Genomic DNA, 18,495 nt, shown 5'->3' with positions numbered 1-18,495 from the left:
GCTTTCAGGATACGAGGCTTAGTGGCAAGATCTGCAGTGTGTGACATTAGTTTTTGCAGGACTTCAGTTCGTTTCCCGAAACTTTGCAAATAGTTTTACATACTTTATTTTTTAAATTTTTTTTAACTATTTTTCTTCAATATTCCTACAGTTACTATGAATTATTCCAAATCATATGTCTCATAAATAAAATTTAATCTGAAAATATTTCTATATTTAATCGAAATTTTACGATTCAAGTTCACCCACATGCGCAGATATCATTAATATTCTTAGCATTGTGCTTTTTGACCAGATTGACACCATATTTAAAACTTTTAGTGGATAGCCGTGATCAGACTCTTTGACCCTTCAGAAGCTCTCTGGTTACGAGGCTTGGTGGCTACAATGGCATATTGTAACGCTTAGTTTTGCAGGTCTTCAGTTCGAGGCTCGAAGCCGACAAATATTTTTATATATACATATTTTTTAATGGATTTTATGCAGTTTTCTCCATCATTCCTAGAAATAAATTAAATGATTCCACATCATATACGTCAAAGATAGGATTTAATATAAAAATATTTCTAAATTTATTCGAAATTTTATGAGTCAATTTCACGCACATGCGCAGAATTCATTCGTATTCTTATCATTGTGCTTTTAGACCAGATTGACACCACATTTAAAATTTTACTGGACAGTCGTAATGAGACTCTTAGTTTCTTCAGAAGCTCTCGGGTTACGATGCTTTTTGGCTACAATGGCATATTGTAACGCTTAGTTTTGCAGGTCTTCAGTTCGAGGCCCGAAGCCGACAAATTATTTTATATATTTTTTTTAAATTGATTTTAGCCAGTTTTCTCCATCATTCCTAGAGATAAATTGAATTATTCCAAATCATATACATCAAAAATAGGATTTAGTATACAAATATTTCTATATTTATTCGAAATTTTTCGAGTCAATTTCACGCACATGCGCAAAATTCATTCGTATTCTTAGCATTGTGCTTTTAGACAAGAGTAACACCGTATTTAAAATTTTACTTTACAGTCGTAATGAGAATCTTAGCCCCTTCAGATGCTCTCAGATTACGAGGCTTTGTGGCTGGATCGGCAGAGTGCAGCGCTTAGTTTTGCAGTCTTCAGTTCGAGGCTCGAAGCCGATAAATATTTATATATACATTTATTTATTTTTTAACTTATTTTAGCCAGATTTCTCCATCATTCCTAGAGATAAATTGAATAATTCCAAAACATATACGTCAAAAAAAGGATTTAATATCAAAATATTTCTATATTTATTCGAAATTTTACGAGTAAATTTCACGCTCATGCGCAGAATTTATTCGTATTCTTAGCATTGTGATTTTAGATAAGATTGACACCGTATTTAAAATTTTATTGGACAGTCGTAATGAGAATCCTAGACCCTTCAGAAGCTCGCAGTTTACGAGGCGTTTTGGCTGGATCGGCAGAGTGCCGCGCTATGTTTTGCAGGTCTTCAGTTCGACGCTCGAAGCCGACAAATATTTTTATATATACATATTTTTTAATGGATTTTATCCAGTTTTCTCCATCATTCCTAGAAATAAATTAAATGATTCCAAATTATATACGTCAAAGATAGGATTTAATATAAAAATATTTTTAAATTTATTCGAAATTTTATGAGTCAATTTCACGCACATGCGTAGAATTCATTCGTATTCTTAGCATTGTGCTTTTAAACCAGATTGACACCGTATTTAAAATTTTATTGGAAAGTCGTAATGAGACTCTTAGCTCTTTACGTAGCTCCTTACGTTACATAAGCTCTTTGGTTACGAGGCTTTGTGGTTGGATCGGCAGAGTGCAGCGCTTAGCTTGGAGGGTCTTCAGTTCGAGGCTCGAAGCCGATAAATATTTTTATATATTTTTCTTTTTTTTTAAAATTGATTTTAGCCAGTTTTCATCATTCCTAGAGATAAATGGTATAATTCCAAATCAGATACGTCAAAAATAGAATTAAATATCAAAATATTTCTATATGCATTCGAAATTTTACGAGTCAAGTTTACGCACATGCGTAGAATTCATTCGTATTCTTAGCATTGTGCTTTTATACCAGATTGACACCGTATTTAAAATTTTACTGGAAAGTCGTATTAAGACTTTTAGCCCCTTCATAAGCTCTCACGTTACGAGGCTTGGTGGCTGTATCGGCAGAGTGCAGCGCTTAGTTTTGCAGGTCTTCAGTTCGAGCCTCGAAGCCGACAAATTTATATATATATATATATATATATATATATATATATATATATATTTTAATTGATTTTAGCCAGTTTTCATCATTCCTAGAAATAAATTGAATAATTCCAAATCATATACGTCAAAAATAGAATTTAATATCAAAAAAATTTTATATTTATTCGAAATTTTACTAGTCTAGTTCCCGCACTTGCGCAGAATTCATTAGTATTCTTAGCAGTGTGCTTTTAGACCAGCTAGATACCGTATTTAAGCTGTGTGTGAAAAACGTGTGTGGAAAGGAATTGATGTAAAAACGTGTGCTTTTAAAAATTGCTTTTAATAGCATTATTAATCGAGTTTATATAGACTCAAATAACTTTTGACAATCTGTAATACGTTCAATTTAATGTATAAAGTGCCTTAATGTATAGCAAATATTGCTTTCTAGTGGAATAAATTCAACTTTAGTGCATCATACATATTTAAATATTTGAAATCACACTATTGAAATTAACTTGAATAAATTTTCTAGTCTGGAAATGTCTCTATTTCTTATATTCTAAAAACTTCTTACACGTGAATACATCACTGGTTTCTTATTTTCTAATAGCTGCAGTATGCTTCAATCGAATTTTTCTTCGCTTAATGAAAAAAATCTTAATAAATAAAATATCTAAAACAGGTTGGAAAGGTACAAACTGTGACCGAAGCTGTGATGCAGGCACTTATGGACAGAATTGCACGGAAAAATGTGAGTGCAGAAACGAGGCAGTTTGCAACCCGATTGATGGATCTTGTAACTGCTCGTTAGGTTTCAAAGGAGCGAAGTGAGTTTTATGAAATTTATTATTTAAGCAATAATTTGAAATTTTTGATACTTTCATAACGAATCTTTCTATACATGCAAGTGCTCAAGGTAAGTGTTTTTAAGCTTATTAAAAGAGTAAAAATATTAGATTTTAGATAAACAATTTTACCAAGATATACATAATATTCCATCTTCGAAATCGTTACTCAAATCCACCTTGCACTTTAGTTTATATGGGCAACAAATGGATCTGATGTGCCTTGATGTTCCAAATGTATACAATCCTAGATTATAATCAGTTTTGCTAATGCATACCAAATCGTGCCTCTGCTAATACGATAACATTGGCAACCATTTTGTATCTGTATGCTGTTTTAGAGAAGAGGATCGTGGCATTCCTTGGAGAGTGTATAATATCCTGAGTTTCAACAGAACTAATTTAAGAGATTTTTTTAAAAAATGTTTATAAATTATTTGATTTTTACGATGTTACTTGTAGCTTAGTTACATTAACGTTCCGTTTTTAAAGTACTATTAGTGATATTTTGGAACGGATCTCGTAATTTTGAACCGCGGTGAGATGAAGAGGACCACACAAAAATTGGTACCTCTCTCTCCAAACTTCCGGATTCCACCAGACCAGCAGGAAGACGTTTGATACCGACGAATTTAAAGTGCACTAAGCCTGCTAAACGATGATTCTTCGGTGGAATCCGGTCTCCAGCCTGAACCTCTCCATTACCGATGTTTAAACTTTACCTCCAGGTCACCGTGGCCCTTGTTATTTGTAGCAAATCAAAGGAAAAGAATGCTAGAACACCCGGTAAGAACCGAAAAAAAAATTTATAACTTTTAACGAACATTTATTTTAATGTTTGCCTGTTGATTCTTGTAATACCTCCTTTCTTTTTTTACATTTTTAAAAGCTTGGGATCCTTTCGATCTGGATTTTGAATTATAGCAGAATTTTCCTTTCCGTCTTTTTCTGGAAAAAATATTATTTATCCTTAAAATGAAAACTGAAGGAATAAACTTAGAAATACTTCACTTATGAAATTCTTCATTTGTTATAAATTCATTATTTTTTAATAAATTAATTAAAATTCATCAATCCTTATTCATCCATATCCATATCATCTAAATCCCATCATCCTCTCTCCAAGTTAAACCAAGAGCCGCAGTGGCCTGATGATAAGGTTTCGGAACCGAAGGGTTTCAGGTTCGAGACCCGATTCCACCGAAGAACTGTCATCTAAGCGGGTGTGATGCTCGCTAAGTCTGTACGAGCTAAACGTCCTCCCGTTGATGTAGAGAGGGGGGTGTCAGCCCAGGTGTCGTTCTCATCATCTGACCGCAGTTCAAAATTAGAAGGTCTGTCCCAAAATAGCTCTAGTGTTGCTGTAAAACGTTAATATAACTAAATAAATCAGGTTAAATTAAAAACAACAAAGCACGGAAAACCCGTTATTCCTGTAATGAAAAATGGCATCAAAAACCCTAAAAGTATTTATATACCGATTGTTGTAAAAGCAAGAACACTGAAAAAATTATGTGGTTTTGATTTTTAAAAATGAGTCTCTAAAATTTAGATTCTACAATTCGTTGTATAATTTATATTACTATGCATCGATATTTATGCTCAAGATAAGGAAACTATCATTCTGTAAGTAATATCAACCAATAGCTAAGTACCTGCTGATCATTTGATAGTTATTAAAGCGCTCTCAAATGATTTTTAGGGCAAAAACGGATAAAAATACATTAGAAAAAAATTTACTGGAATAATTTATAGCTCGCTTCATTTTTTTTTTTTTTTTTTTTTTTTTTTTGGCCTGCCAAAGATAGATTATATGCAAAGAAACAAGATATTTCAAATATAACTTGAAAAAATATGTATGGAATGTAAACAATGATAAGAAAATAGGTAGGCATACAGGAATCCATGGTCGTATCTAAAGAAATTTATTATTTCAAATGGAGAACATGCATTTGTATGTGAATTCAGAATCGGATTGGATGATCTGTATCAACCTCATGCTTTGTATCAGATAAAATAAAAGTATTAGGCATATAAAACTGGCACAGTTTGTCAAGACTTTGTATTAGGTTTTGGACTCGTTTAAGACCGATTGGTAATCTCCTCCGCCTCATTAATTTTCACTCGGTATGAATCGAATATGAGGTTCTATATAGCATGTTTGCTGTCTTGCCTGGACGATGCTATAAAGCATGCATGATGGTCTTTTCTTTTAACTATATCTATTTTCTCCTCATCATTACTGTCTTTTATCTACACTCATGTCCAAAATTAAGGTCACAAACATAAAATCTGCGAAAAATGAAAAACTATTTAATGTGTTGCCACGCAATTTGCCACAGAGGTACACTACAATGGAAGAAAGAACATAGACACATAACAACATGGAAAAGATTTTAATTGGGAATTAAGAAATAGGATATATCAAAAAGTGTTACATTATGAATCAGAGATACAGCATTTATCTCGGGAAAAGCTTGTCTAATATGAAATGTGACGACCGTGCACTGCTATACTGGCATCACAACGAGCTTTCATACTGTTTATTAGGGTGTCTATAAATGCTTGGAGCAACAAAGCCCATTTTTCCATAAGGGCGACTTTTAACTCTTGGAGGGTATTAGTAGGGGGGTTACGCTGTGCAATGGCTCTTCCAAGACCATCTCAAACATGTTCAATAGGATTGTGATCCGGGGTTTTCGAGGGCCAGTCCATACGTCGTATATCCTCTTCCTCAAGAAAATCATCAACGATCTGGGCTCTGTGTGGAAGCGCGTTTTCATCCATAAATATGAAGTCTGGGCCAAAAGCACCCCGGAACAACCTCACATAGGTTTCAAGGATCTCATCCCTATAGCGATATGCATTGACAGTACCCGCATCGAAGTCGTGCAGTGGTGTACGACTGCCACACATTATGCCACCCTAGATAAGGATTCCTCTGCCACAAAATATGTCGATTTCTTTTACGTAGGAGGGATGATAGTGAGCTCCTTGCTCTCTCCATATGAAGATTCGACGAGTGTCACTATGTGTGGTAAATCGCGACTCATCACTGAAAAGAACGCCCTTATTCTTGCTGTGCCCAAGACTGATATGTTAGGCACCACAACAGACGGGCTTTTCTGTTGGATGCAGTCAAAGGGACGCACTCAACTGGTCGTTGGACATAAAGAGTCCTCTCTGCTAGACGTTTGTATACTTTTTGTCTGGAAATTCCTATTCCAGACGCAGCAGCAAGGTCACGAGCAAGTTGAGGAGCCGTTGTCAGCCTATGCCCTCGTGCGCTTAATGCCAAATAGTGATCATTTGCAGGCGTCTTTGCTCTGTGACGGCCTTGGCCGGCCTTCCTAGTTACAGTACCACTTGTTTGGAATTGATTCCACAGCCTGGATACCACTTTCGGTGCCACTTATAACCATCGAGCCACCCTCACTTGAGACTGCCCAGCTTCAAGCCTACCAACGGTTCTCCATCTCAAGGCATCGTCTAAAGGATTATGAGAACTCGTTCTCACTGAAACAGATTAATTTTTTTGTTTTAATGCAATATTCACAAAATGGCAGGCAAAAATCCCAAATGCCTAAACGATCTAATTTCAGTAGTTCCCCAAAACCTAATGCTAAACAACATTTTTTCCCACAAAAAAGGTTAATATCGTGTTAGCTGTCCTTCACAACATATAAAATATAATTTGTTTAAATTTTACTGGTAGCCATTTAGAATTACTTTGAAAAACATTTTTGTGACCTTAATTTTGAACATGAGTGTATTTAATCTTGCATACACCACTGAAAACCTCCCAACTTTTCCCATTCTAATTACAATAGCAAAGACTTTCCTTTCTTCTTTTCACCCATCCGTCAATTAAAGACAAAAACATGTCCACTGACACATTGTCATCAATATCTCTACCGCAGAAGAGAAATCCCAGTGTGGAATGATATTTGTATCACTCAGTATATATCAGTATTTGTATCAATCAGTATATATCAGTATTTGTATCAGTCAGTATATATCAGTATTTGTATCAGTCAGTATCAGTGTATCAGTCAATCTTAGTTATCAGTTTCTGCAATAAATTCCAGGATTCGGAACACAGCTCAATTCAGCAATCGCTTGAACTCCACTCAACACATGCGCTTCGCTGGACTAATCCAACTAAATGGCTGTTAACTCGTTATGCGATTCTTTCGAGCACTCTTTCCAGGACTCGAAGAAGGCCGCGGTGGCCTGGTGGTAAGGTATCGGCTTTTGAACCGTAGGGTTTCAGGTTCAAGACCCGATTCCACCGAAGAACCGTCGTGTAAGGGGGTCTGTTGTACGTTAAATCCGCCAAACGTCCTCCCGCTGGTGTGGTGTGGCGTGGAGAGGGGGGTGCCAGCTCAGGTGTCGTCCTCGACATCTGACCGCGGTTCAAAATTACGAGGTCCGTCCCAAAATAGCCCTAGTGTTGCTTTACAACTGGATGTTAAGATAACTAAACTAAACTAATCCAGGACTCGAAACACGACCGTCTTCAGCTTGAGACTGCCGGCCTTTAATAGTTCCCGGAGCCGAGCAGAGAAGGTTCTGGAACAATCAGGCATATCTCTGTTCCTATTGGCTCTATCACCAAAATTATGAAGGATTCCAGTATTGTATATGTTGTCGCCAAAGTCACCAAATGGTCGCCAAGCTCTGGTATCACTGATTCGGCATCCGAAAGGCATCCAAAGGAGCTCATCGTAAAACGGTCTTTCCAGTGATTGATGGAAACGGTCTAACAGTGACAACGGTCTAACCGTGATGAGAAGCAACATTACAGATTTGTAACGTATTGCTTTAATATTTTCAGTATTCAATTTCTATTAATTTTTTTCTTCTTAAATTAAGTTTAGTATGCCAGTTGGTAAGTTGTCAGATTAATGATGAAACAGAGTTTCTTAATATGAATAGTAACTTCTGTAAACTGCTTTGATTCAGTTTAGGGTCTCTTCTTTTTGTGTGTCTACTGATTTTTAATTGCTTCTTTCTGATGTTTTCCTTCTTAAAGATGCGATGAAGTCTGCGATGGAGACTCCTGGGGATATTACTGCAAAGAAAAGTGCCAGTGCATGAACGACGCACTATGTCTGCGATCCACGGGGGAGTGCTTCTGTTCGCCAGGTAAGTGAGAAAAGATGTCTGTTAATGATGAAGGATGAGCAGAAAACGTTTGAATTTCTCCAGATTTAAGCTAGCTGTTCTCTGAATGTAGTCTAGATGTGAGATAATAAAAAAAAATCATGTTTTCTCTACAATGATAAACTGCAGTGGAGATGTGGAAACAAGAATAGTTTGTAATTGAATTCCTCTGGGAATCCACTTTCTAGCAATTTTGTTGATTGTCTATTAATTTGTTGATTGTCTCATAGGATCTCTTAAAGGAAGCATCAATGCTAACCATATGGAATATATTATCATCTTCAAAACCCTATACTGGATCTGCAGTAACTGCATTCCAGTTGGCTTTTGTAAAGTTCCATCTGCGTTTGTGGTCTACTATATTTGACATTTTTTATATGAATATTTTCCTTCATTGTTGTAATGATCACTCTGTGTCCAGATCCGAGATCGCAAATTACATCTCTTACGGCGTTAGGTGCTAGATCATCCGAAACCATAGTTAAGTCAGGATTTGTTGATGTGCCGTTGTAATGAGGGTAGGTGGGAAAATCGGATGGGTAGTGAAGAAGATTAAAGGAGGTTGAGGACATTTTTTATATGAATATTTTCCTTCATTGTTGTAATGATCACTCTGTGTCCAGATCCGAGATCGCAAATTGAATCTCTTACGGCGTTAGGTACTAGATCATCCGAAACCATAGTTAGGTTAGGATTTGTTGATGTGCCGTTGTAATGAGGGTAGGTGGGAAAATCGTATGGGTGGTGAAGAAGACTAAAGGAGGTTGAGGACATTTTTTATATGAATATTTTCCTTCATTGTTGTAATGATCACTCTGTGTCCAGATCCGAGATCGCAAATTACATCTCTTGCGGCGTTAGGTACTAGATCATCCGAAACCATAGTTAGGTCAGGATTTGTTGATGTGCCGTTGTAATGAGGGTAGGTGGGAAAATCGGATGGGTGGTAAAGAAGATTAAAGGAGGTTGAGTGCAGTAAATCTTCTATCACTCTATCTGCACTATTGTAATCAGCATCGGAGGCACCTCGAAATGAGGATGTGATGCTTCCGGCATGGTGGTTGGATCTCGCCATCCTGGAGGGTACACTAATAGGTGGTGGATCTAGCTCCTCCCATCGATGACGGGACGTACTTCCTTCGGGGAGGGTTGTACCTTGGCCGGTGACGGCCCTTAGGACTCAACCACAGTTCCCGCCAATGTTGCTGTTGCGGCGGTCCGGTCATTCAGTTTTATGGTTTAAATCCGTGTGCCTTTGGGCGGGTCGGAGAGTTAGATGGTTGACTTATGCTACCAGGTGGCAATACATTTATGTATTTAGATCGTTTTTTGAATGAAATATGGAGAAGCTGCAAAAAATAGTATCGCGATATTTATATTTACTAAAGCAATATAAGGATGACAAGGACCCATAAATGCTACACCTCCGATGCTTATTATTCTAGCTACGCCCCTCTTGTAATCTGCAGAATAGAAAAATATATATTGGGCAATAAATCTTCAGTACTTTCTATTGAGAAAGGGCTACCATTGATTCCTAGGATTAACAAATTGCGGTTTTTGATCCATAACTGAAATTATCCTTCCTCTTATATTTTGCCAATATAATTTTTTAAAAGTACTATTATAAATTCTTTGAAAATTTAGCAGCTTAATCAATTTCTACAAGAAAAAAAATGTCCAGGTATTCTTGAATGCTGTTTTTAAAAAGGATCACGTTGCACTCACAAGTATAACATGTTTTCCCATGGAACTTAAAATCGTCATTTAACGAGTGTCATCATTTATCTGAATTCAGATGGAAGAAGAAGAAAAATTTCTTTAATCAATAGTAAAAAATTTGGTTGATTTTTCTCATATCAATGCGAGGCCATACAGTTGTGGAAAAAAAAATTCGACAGTTTTTATTTACTCTAAAATTCTTATATATAAATATTTAATAATTTTAATTTTATATATAAATATAGAAATATTTCTGATAGCGTCCCGAAACTTCTCTTTCTCATTTCACAAAAATCTGCCGTTAATGAATATTCATTGATTTCCGTGTTCATCGAAATGTGGCTTTGCATTATTAACAAATGGCGATTACCGCTGATCTTGATGTGAACTTCTGTTTCTTTCATTGAACTAAATAAATGGGAGTGGTCACCTTAACACTTTTTTGTATACTCTCTAATACAGCTATTATCCCCCAGCAAAAAAATTGTGGGCCTTGAACAAGACAGTAAATGGCATGAGCGCTTAGATTTTTATCCTCCCCCCCCCCACACACACATGAGAGTTGTGAACTTTGTTGTATCGTAGAGAAAACCAGCATTTGCCTATTAATTACTTGCCATTGGCAAACATTAATCATGAAATATCGATCTTTGATGTAAATTCAATGTGCGATCTTTCGTAGTGTTTTTACGACGATTACTCGCTGCCATGTGGAAAAATGCTGTAAATACGTAATAATAAAAAAAAATCAGAATATATATTTTAAATGCCTTTTCTTTAGTTGAAATGAAAATAAACTTTGACATAAATTTATGTCAGTTGTCTAGATCGCATACCATATTTCCTTTATTTATACCAGTGTTTCTATGTAAATGGTTTGCATGCAAACGAAAGAACAGACTTATAAAAAGTTAACCCTTCTGTTGTTACTTTTCAATAAATCTCAGTATGGTTTTTGCAGATAGCACATTTATTAGACACGGAAAACGACAAAAGAAAAGAACCCAGGTATTGACAATTACGCACACAGCATTATGTTAAGCCAGCGATTCTCAACCTGTGGGGCGCGCCCCCCTAGGGGGGCGCGAGCACACTAGAAGGGGGACGCGAGAATACCCAAGAGAAAATATTATTTAAAAGAGAAAAGAGAAAATATTATGACTAAAAGAGAAAATGTGATTGAAAGGAAAGCACACATACAAATAGAAAACAAAATACATTTCGACATATTTAATAACTTATTGAAGTAAAACAACTTTCTTAATCAAAACATACTAAATTAAAAACAAATTTAATAATTATTAGTGACTTCCTTGGGCCTGTCTTGCAGAGCAAAGTTTTTCGAAGGAAGGCTTAACATTAGAAATAGCCATTCTCAGTTTTCGAATATGTCGACCAAGTACCTCAATTTCATCAGAAATAAACTATCGCGAAAATTCCCGGCCTCCTGTCTGTTTTCTTCTTCTAGGAAATGGCGATTTCTTCTCTTAATTCATAAACACGTTGCAAAAATTTCCCACGTGATGACCATCTTGCCTCGCAATAAAATAATAACGCTGAATGTACTGAACCCATGTCTTCACAAAGTGCGGAAAAGATTCTCGATTTCAGGGGTCTCATTTTTATATAATTTACTACGGTTACAAATGTAGTTAACACAATATTCAAACCAGGACTCATTTCTTTCGAAGCCAAAGTTTCTCTGTGGATCATGCAATGTGTGCACTGAGGCGATTTTTATTTTAAAATTGCTTGTATATCTTGGAATCTTTGGGACATTGAACGACCACCATCGGTGCATATTCCGACGCAATTTTTCCATTCTATGTTTGCCTCGTTCATAAAATCATTTAAAATACCAAATAATGCGAGTGCTGATGTTTTGAGTTCTATTGGTTTGCAGAAAAGTAGTTCTACTACTGACATATTACTACAAATTCGAACGTGGCAATTAAATGAGCATCTTTATTACTATCTGTTGCTTCGTCAAGCTGTATTGAAAACAATTTGTCACGCAAACTGTTATGATTGTTATTGCTTGTTATATGATTTTAATTTTAATTCGAAGAATTCTCTGGGTTTGTTGACGTACTCATTATGAAGACTTTTTCGAATGTCGTTTAAGTTTATTAGGTTTCATGCTGTCTGCGGCCAACAATTTTGAGCAAATGATACACAGGGGCCTTTTTTCTTCATTTACTTCAGTACTGGTAAACCCAAAATTTAAGTATTCTTGAGAATATTTCCTTGATTTTATTTTCGGTACCACGCTCGTCTGTGTACTTGTTGATGCTTGACTATCGTCTAATGCTTGCTTACTTCCGCTTAAAAATTTATTCATAAGTCTGCATAAATCTGCTGCCGTGAATATTTTATATGGTGAATTGCAATTAACACGAAAACATATATAAGATACAAATTCACAATTGATTGGATAGCGATAAAAGGATCGACTAGAATGAGACTGGCTGGAATTGAAACTTGCGTATCGAATATTTTCCTTCTTCTTATGAGAAAACATTTACTCCGCGCATGCTCGAGATGGCCTCGGTCGTGTGGATTTCCTTGCACAAACATTCCTATTTTTTTTTCACTTTTGTTTTGTCGTGCTTCTGTTTTATTTCTTTTATTATTCTAAAAAATGTATTCCCCGTTTCTAAATTTAGCTCACCCCGTCTAGGTTAACTTTCATTGACGAATTTTTCTACTTTCATATTCTTTTAACGTTATCTCCCTATTTGACTTTCATTTCAAATATAATATTTACATTTTCTCCGCTTTCATTCGCTTCATTTGTTCACTGTCCGCTTGTCCAAAATACAAGATGTCGTTTCTCGCCTACGTTGGCTCACTTTTACTCTTGTTTTGGCAGTAAATTAAAAATAATTTAAAAACAGAATCCAAAATACTCAATATACATTATTGTTGTATACATTTTATTGTAAGAGGGGGGGCGATGAAAATTATGATTGAAAACTGGACCACGAATACTGAAAGGTTGAGAAACGCTGTGTTAAGCAGTTCGCGGGAGGAATGGTGCCAGAACGAAGCAAAAACGTAATCACACAGATATTCCTACGTCAGAAAAATAGTCTGCTCACTTCATCCCAACACCTTCAAAGATTTGATTCAAAATTTGATAAAAATCTATATTTTAAATATTAAATCTGTATACGAAATTTTACCTATCTACCTCTCTACGTTTTGTAGCTTTCATGTTCACTTACAATCGCATAGCCGGACAAACTTCCTCTCAAAGGATTTCTTTCAAAATTTGACATTATTTCTATGTACAAAATTTCATTCCATTTAAATCAACGCTTCTTTGAGTTATCTTTGTCACAAACTGCAAAAAACAGATAGACATAGTAACAAAAATATGATTATGGGATTCAAGAAGATCAGAAACGTAGAAATTCATCAAAATCTTGAGTTCAAATTTTTTTCATGAATACAATACTTTTCCTTTTGTATACTCCGTGCACGAGTGTGAATATCTTCAGTAGTGAATCTTTGAAGACAGTGATATTTCTTTTACGGTGTCATGCTCTTTGAAAACCAAACAATAAATTTCAATCATAATGAATTTCATGGAAGTAGCCACGATACATTATGTTCACATTTTTCATAGAAACATGCAAAGCATGAAGTGAAAAAATTTTAGAAATTTCAGTTATTTAAATTGAGTTATTTTATTTTTCTCAAATATGAAGGTATCGAAAATTTCTATTCGAAATTTTGATGAATTTCTGCGTTTTAAATTTCCTAAAATCCAAAAATGATAATTTTAGAAATATCTATTTATCTGTTTTAACTTTATATTTCCAATCATATTTCCCCAAAACAGCACTTCACAAAAATGAGCGCTTTCTTTTTTACCGATCTTCAAATCTGATGTTAGTCCAAAATTATAAGTACAACAAAGACTCAAAGATTTTATTAAAGGTATATTTTAAACTGAAACCGATTCAGAATGATTGAATAGGACAAAATTTATAATCACCAACAGTGTGAAAAACGGGAGAATTAAATATTATTCGCAACAAGGAAAATGATTTGAATTGCACTTCAACAATGATATACATTAAAACATGCTTAATATGTTTTTAATTAATTAAAAATTGACAAAAAATTATGAGGTAAAAATTAATGTAATTGAAAGATAACTTTTTAGATTTTAAAATGATAGAAAAATTATTTTATATCAATAATATTTTTGTAAGTTATCTCTTTTAAAAAAAAGACGAAATCTCACTTTATTTTTAAATAATTGAAATTTCTAACAATTTGCGCCTAGGTACACATGCCTATTCTCCAATATACAGTACACATTACACATACAGCCATTTTTATTATATGTGGAGATAGAGGTGTGCCATTTTTTTTTTTTTTTGCTTTCTTTAATGCATTATTAATTAATAATGCATATCATACTATATCAATTAATAAAGTATTATTAAATAAATGCATTATATTTGAAATTAGGTTGGAAAGGAGTCAAATGTGACCTACCTTGTGAAAATGATACCTTTGGCCAAAATTGCGAAGAAAAATGCAAATGCCAAAACGGAGCTGCCTGCAGTCCCGTGAACGGAATTTGCGAATGTCTGCCTGGATACAAAGGTGATAGGTAAGGCGTTTATTTTTGACAAATAATATTTTTTTAATGGATTGACCTGATTTAAATAAATAGAAATTTAGAAAGGATACTCTGATTGTAAATCCAAAATTCAAAAAAAAAAAAAATGCAATGACTAATAAAAGGGGTCATTTCAGTCAATAAATCCGTCGAGAACATGAATATTCATTAAATTATGTCGAAAGTTATTTCTAAATCTTTTATGTGACTTATTCTAATATTTAAAATTGATTCTATGCTTATTGTTTTACAAATAAGATTCATAGATTAAAACTATTCAATTTTTATATTCAACAAACCGTTTATGGTGCCCAATACCTCGAAAAATAATTTTTTTTCTATTGCTAACTATAAACGTAGAATGCATTCATTCAAAATTTGATCTTCATATTAAGTAAGGCTAAGAAATATAAATTTAATGGACACAGTCAACGACACTATCTACCAATAAGTATTTCGACACCCATGCAAAAGAGAATATCTGCAGTCCTGATCTACGTCACGTCTTCTTAGAGAAAGGTGTAATTGTCGGATATCATAGAAATGGCCTATCCTTAAGATACATACTGGTTGAGCTAAACATTCCAAAATCAGCAGTGGTTTTTGTGATTAAAAAGGGAAAGGTAAATGGTGATTATTGGAATGTGCTTCGACCCGGCAGACGTACGAAACTGAAAGATGATAGCTATCCAAAGAAATTAGAAAAAGCCGCATCAAACTAATGTCCTATATACTCCAGGAGATCTAACAAACATCTGGGTCTGTTATTTCGATAAACACCATCTGCAAGGAAGCACATTTTTGTGATTTCCATAAGATCACGCTGCCGCCCATGAGTCTTTGATTACAAAATCCAACTGCTCGTTTGAGGTGATGCAAGGGACGCCGAAATGAGACCATAGATGAGTGGAAACAGGTGTTTTTTTTTGGAGTGATGAATCATGGTTCAATCTATACCAATCGGATGGCAGAGCCTGTGTCTGGCGTATACATGGAAAACGCTTTTTGCCAGAATGCATTGCGCCTACAGTAAAGTTTGGCAGAGGTGGAATTATATTATGGAGATGTTTCTCGTAGTATGGCTCCCTTGATCCCAATTCATGGTAAGCTCAACCCTGGCTGCTACTCCATTATTCTAGACAAAAATGTACTTCCTACATTGTGGCAATTTTACGAGTTGGATCGTTGTTTCCAGGATGACAACGCCACTTGTCATGTCACGAATTCCACCTTGGATTGGTATGATGGCAATAGGGTGAATCGACTGGACTGGCTTACCCAGAATCCAGGCTTGAATTCTGTAGAAAACCTCTGGGACGAGTTGGATAGCCGAATTAAGGGGTGCAACAACCATCCAAAATCGATGAAAGAACTTACATGTCTTCTCCAGGCCTAGTGGAAGAAAATACCATTATACATCATCTAAACAATTGTGAAAAGAGTTGGACGAGTTGGATCGTTATTTCCAGGATGACAACGCCACTTGTCATGTCACGAATTCCACCATGGATTAGTATGATGGCAATAGGGTGAATCGACTGGACTGGCTTACCCAGAATCCAGGCTTGAATCCTGTAGAAAACCTCTGGGACGAGTTGGATAGCCGAATTAAGGGGTGCAACAACCATCCAAAATCGATGAAAGAACTTACATGTCTTCTCCAGGCCTAGTGGAAGAAAATACCATTATACATCATCTAAACAATTGTGAAAAGAGTTGGACGAGTTGGATCGTTATTTCCAGGATGACAACGCCACTTGTCATGTCACGAATTCCACCATGGATTGGTATGATGGCAATAGGGTGAATCGACTGGACTGGCTTACCCAGAATCCAGGCTTGAATCCTGTAGAAAACCTCTGGGACCAGTTGGATAGCCGAATTAAGGGGTGCAACAACCATCCAAAATCGATGAAAGAACTTATATGTCTTCTCCAGGCCTAGTGGAAGAAAATACCCTTATACATCATCTAAACAATTGTGAAAAGCCTGCCCTGGTGTGTTAAGGCTGTAATTGCCTCAGATGGAAGTTCGCCTAACTATTGAATATTCATAAATTGTGTTTATCTTTTTTATTGCAAGTGTACAATTACTTATTGGTAGATAGTGTACAAATTACTGTGCATTTAAATTAAATAGTATGAAGACATAGCGAATGTATAAATCCTACTTTGGGATTAATGCAAAAAAAAAGAAAGAATTTTTATTTTAACATTTCTAAGAGTACATGATTGAATAATTTGATTGAACAATGAAAAACGTTTGAAATTCAACGTAAAAATAAGAACAGCGTCACAAATTTTATGCCAAATTAAATTTCAAATTGCATTTGTAAAATAACTTAATCCATTCAGTTTAATTTAAACTTTGATACCTATTAATTCTTCTATAAGTTTTATAAGCTATTGTGTGAGAGAATCAAAAGGGGCACAGTATAATTAAATAAATGAATTTCTAATAGATTTAATTCAGATATCATTTAAAAAAATTTTAAACACTGGAAAGAGTTTTGTATTATAAATAATTAAGCAAATCTTATTTGTTAAAGACCAAAAATCTTCAGATATAAAAGGTTTATCAACAATTATTATTGTATTAAGATATTTCATATGGCGCGTGATTTTATCCAATATTTAAATATATGAAAAGTTTTTTTTTATTCAACATGTCATAATGCAAGGGATTTTAGCACAGTAAAATTAGAATTACAGTCAAGTCTCGGTTCATAATCAAAACCATTAACAAACAAATGGCTTTGCTCGTGAACTGAGAATTTTTTGAAATCAATTATAGAGTATTTACAATTATTATACTATGTCAGTACAGAAATTATTTGCCGATCGAATAAATGCTTATTAAATTCTAATGTCTAATTCTATCCTACAATGTGTTCAGTGAGGAAAGAATTTCTCCTTTTTAAATAACATGTCACGTCCTCATCATTTTCCATTTTTCTTTCATAAAAATACAGCATAACGCAAATATATTTGATTTGCTGAGCGAGAAGAAATACGAAATTGTTTTGAGGCAGATTTTGCATCTAGAACTTATACATAAAAACAGCAATGCAAGCGTTTAACAGGATCCGGAAATGCATTTATCATTTATTCATCATAACTATTGAAAAGATATTTAGTTTTATCAGCAACATTCATTAACAAAACGTTTTCTTAACAATGCCCATTGATTTCACAGCAACTTTTAAAGCTCTATTCCATTTAGAAGAAAGCAAATTTGTTGAAGAGCTCTACTTTCTTAGATATGTGATAAAACTGTTGCTTCTAACCAAAATATCAGGCCGCAACGGCTTACTTATAATATTCCCAGATACGACCGGAGTTTAACCCCCTGCTTGGCGCAATTTTCAAAAATCGCCAACTCGCCGAGAATGGTCTTGCGCCATGTTTTTCGAAATGTTCAAAAGCGAGGGAGCAGATGTCCAATCATAGCGCATACTAAAGGCGAAATATAATAGGTTTGCCAATCTAGAGAAAACGGAGATTGACAGCTTTGGCGCGTTTTCGCAACTTGCGAAGAAGAGGGTTAAACTCCGGTTCAACCTATTTTGACTTTAGGACGGCGGCGTTTCAAGTCCGAGATATGATTCCACCGAAGAACCTCCGTGTTGAGCGTAATTCCATGGGCATCAAATATCCTTTAGTTGATGTGGTGCAGAAGTTTGGAGTCTGAATGCCAACTCAGATGTTATCTTTGTCATCTGACCGGAGTTTAAAATTATGAGGTCAGTCCCGAAATAGGCTTCGTGCTGCTTAAGGCATTATAATTAGGGATTGCAAAACCGGTATACAGGGATACCGAATACCGGTATTTTGAAACCATTTGTACAATTTTGTAATACCGGTATTCACAAGTTTAAATACCGGTTTTTCAGTATTTACTAGAAATTTTT

General features: G+C 35.0%; 1 protein-coding gene across 4 annotated transcripts in view; it reads left to right on the top strand.

The window, feature by feature from the left end:
• Positions 1-18,495, top strand: part of LOC129962088 (multiple epidermal growth factor-like domains protein 11) — a 308,991-nt gene that overhangs the window by 251,845 nt on the left and 38,651 nt on the right. For all 4 annotated transcript variants that reach the window (XM_056075806.1, XM_056075809.1, XM_056075805.1 and 1 more), the window contains 3 exons: positions 2,896-3,040; positions 8,094-8,206; positions 14,432-14,576. In XM_056075806.1, coding sequence (XP_055931781.1) covers positions 2,896-3,040; positions 8,094-8,206; positions 14,432-14,576 — 403 coding nt within the window. The remainder of the gene's footprint in view (positions 1-2,895; positions 3,041-8,093; positions 8,207-14,431; positions 14,577-18,495) is intronic.

Source organism: Argiope bruennichi, chromosome 2, assembly GCF_947563725.1.
Source record: "Argiope bruennichi chromosome 2, qqArgBrue1.1, whole genome shotgun sequence".
NCBI classification, from domain to species: Eukaryota; Metazoa; Arthropoda; class Arachnida; order Araneae; family Araneidae; genus Argiope; species Argiope bruennichi.
Note: the sequence above shows the minus strand (reverse complement) of the source record. Positions and strands in the feature narration are given on the sequence as shown.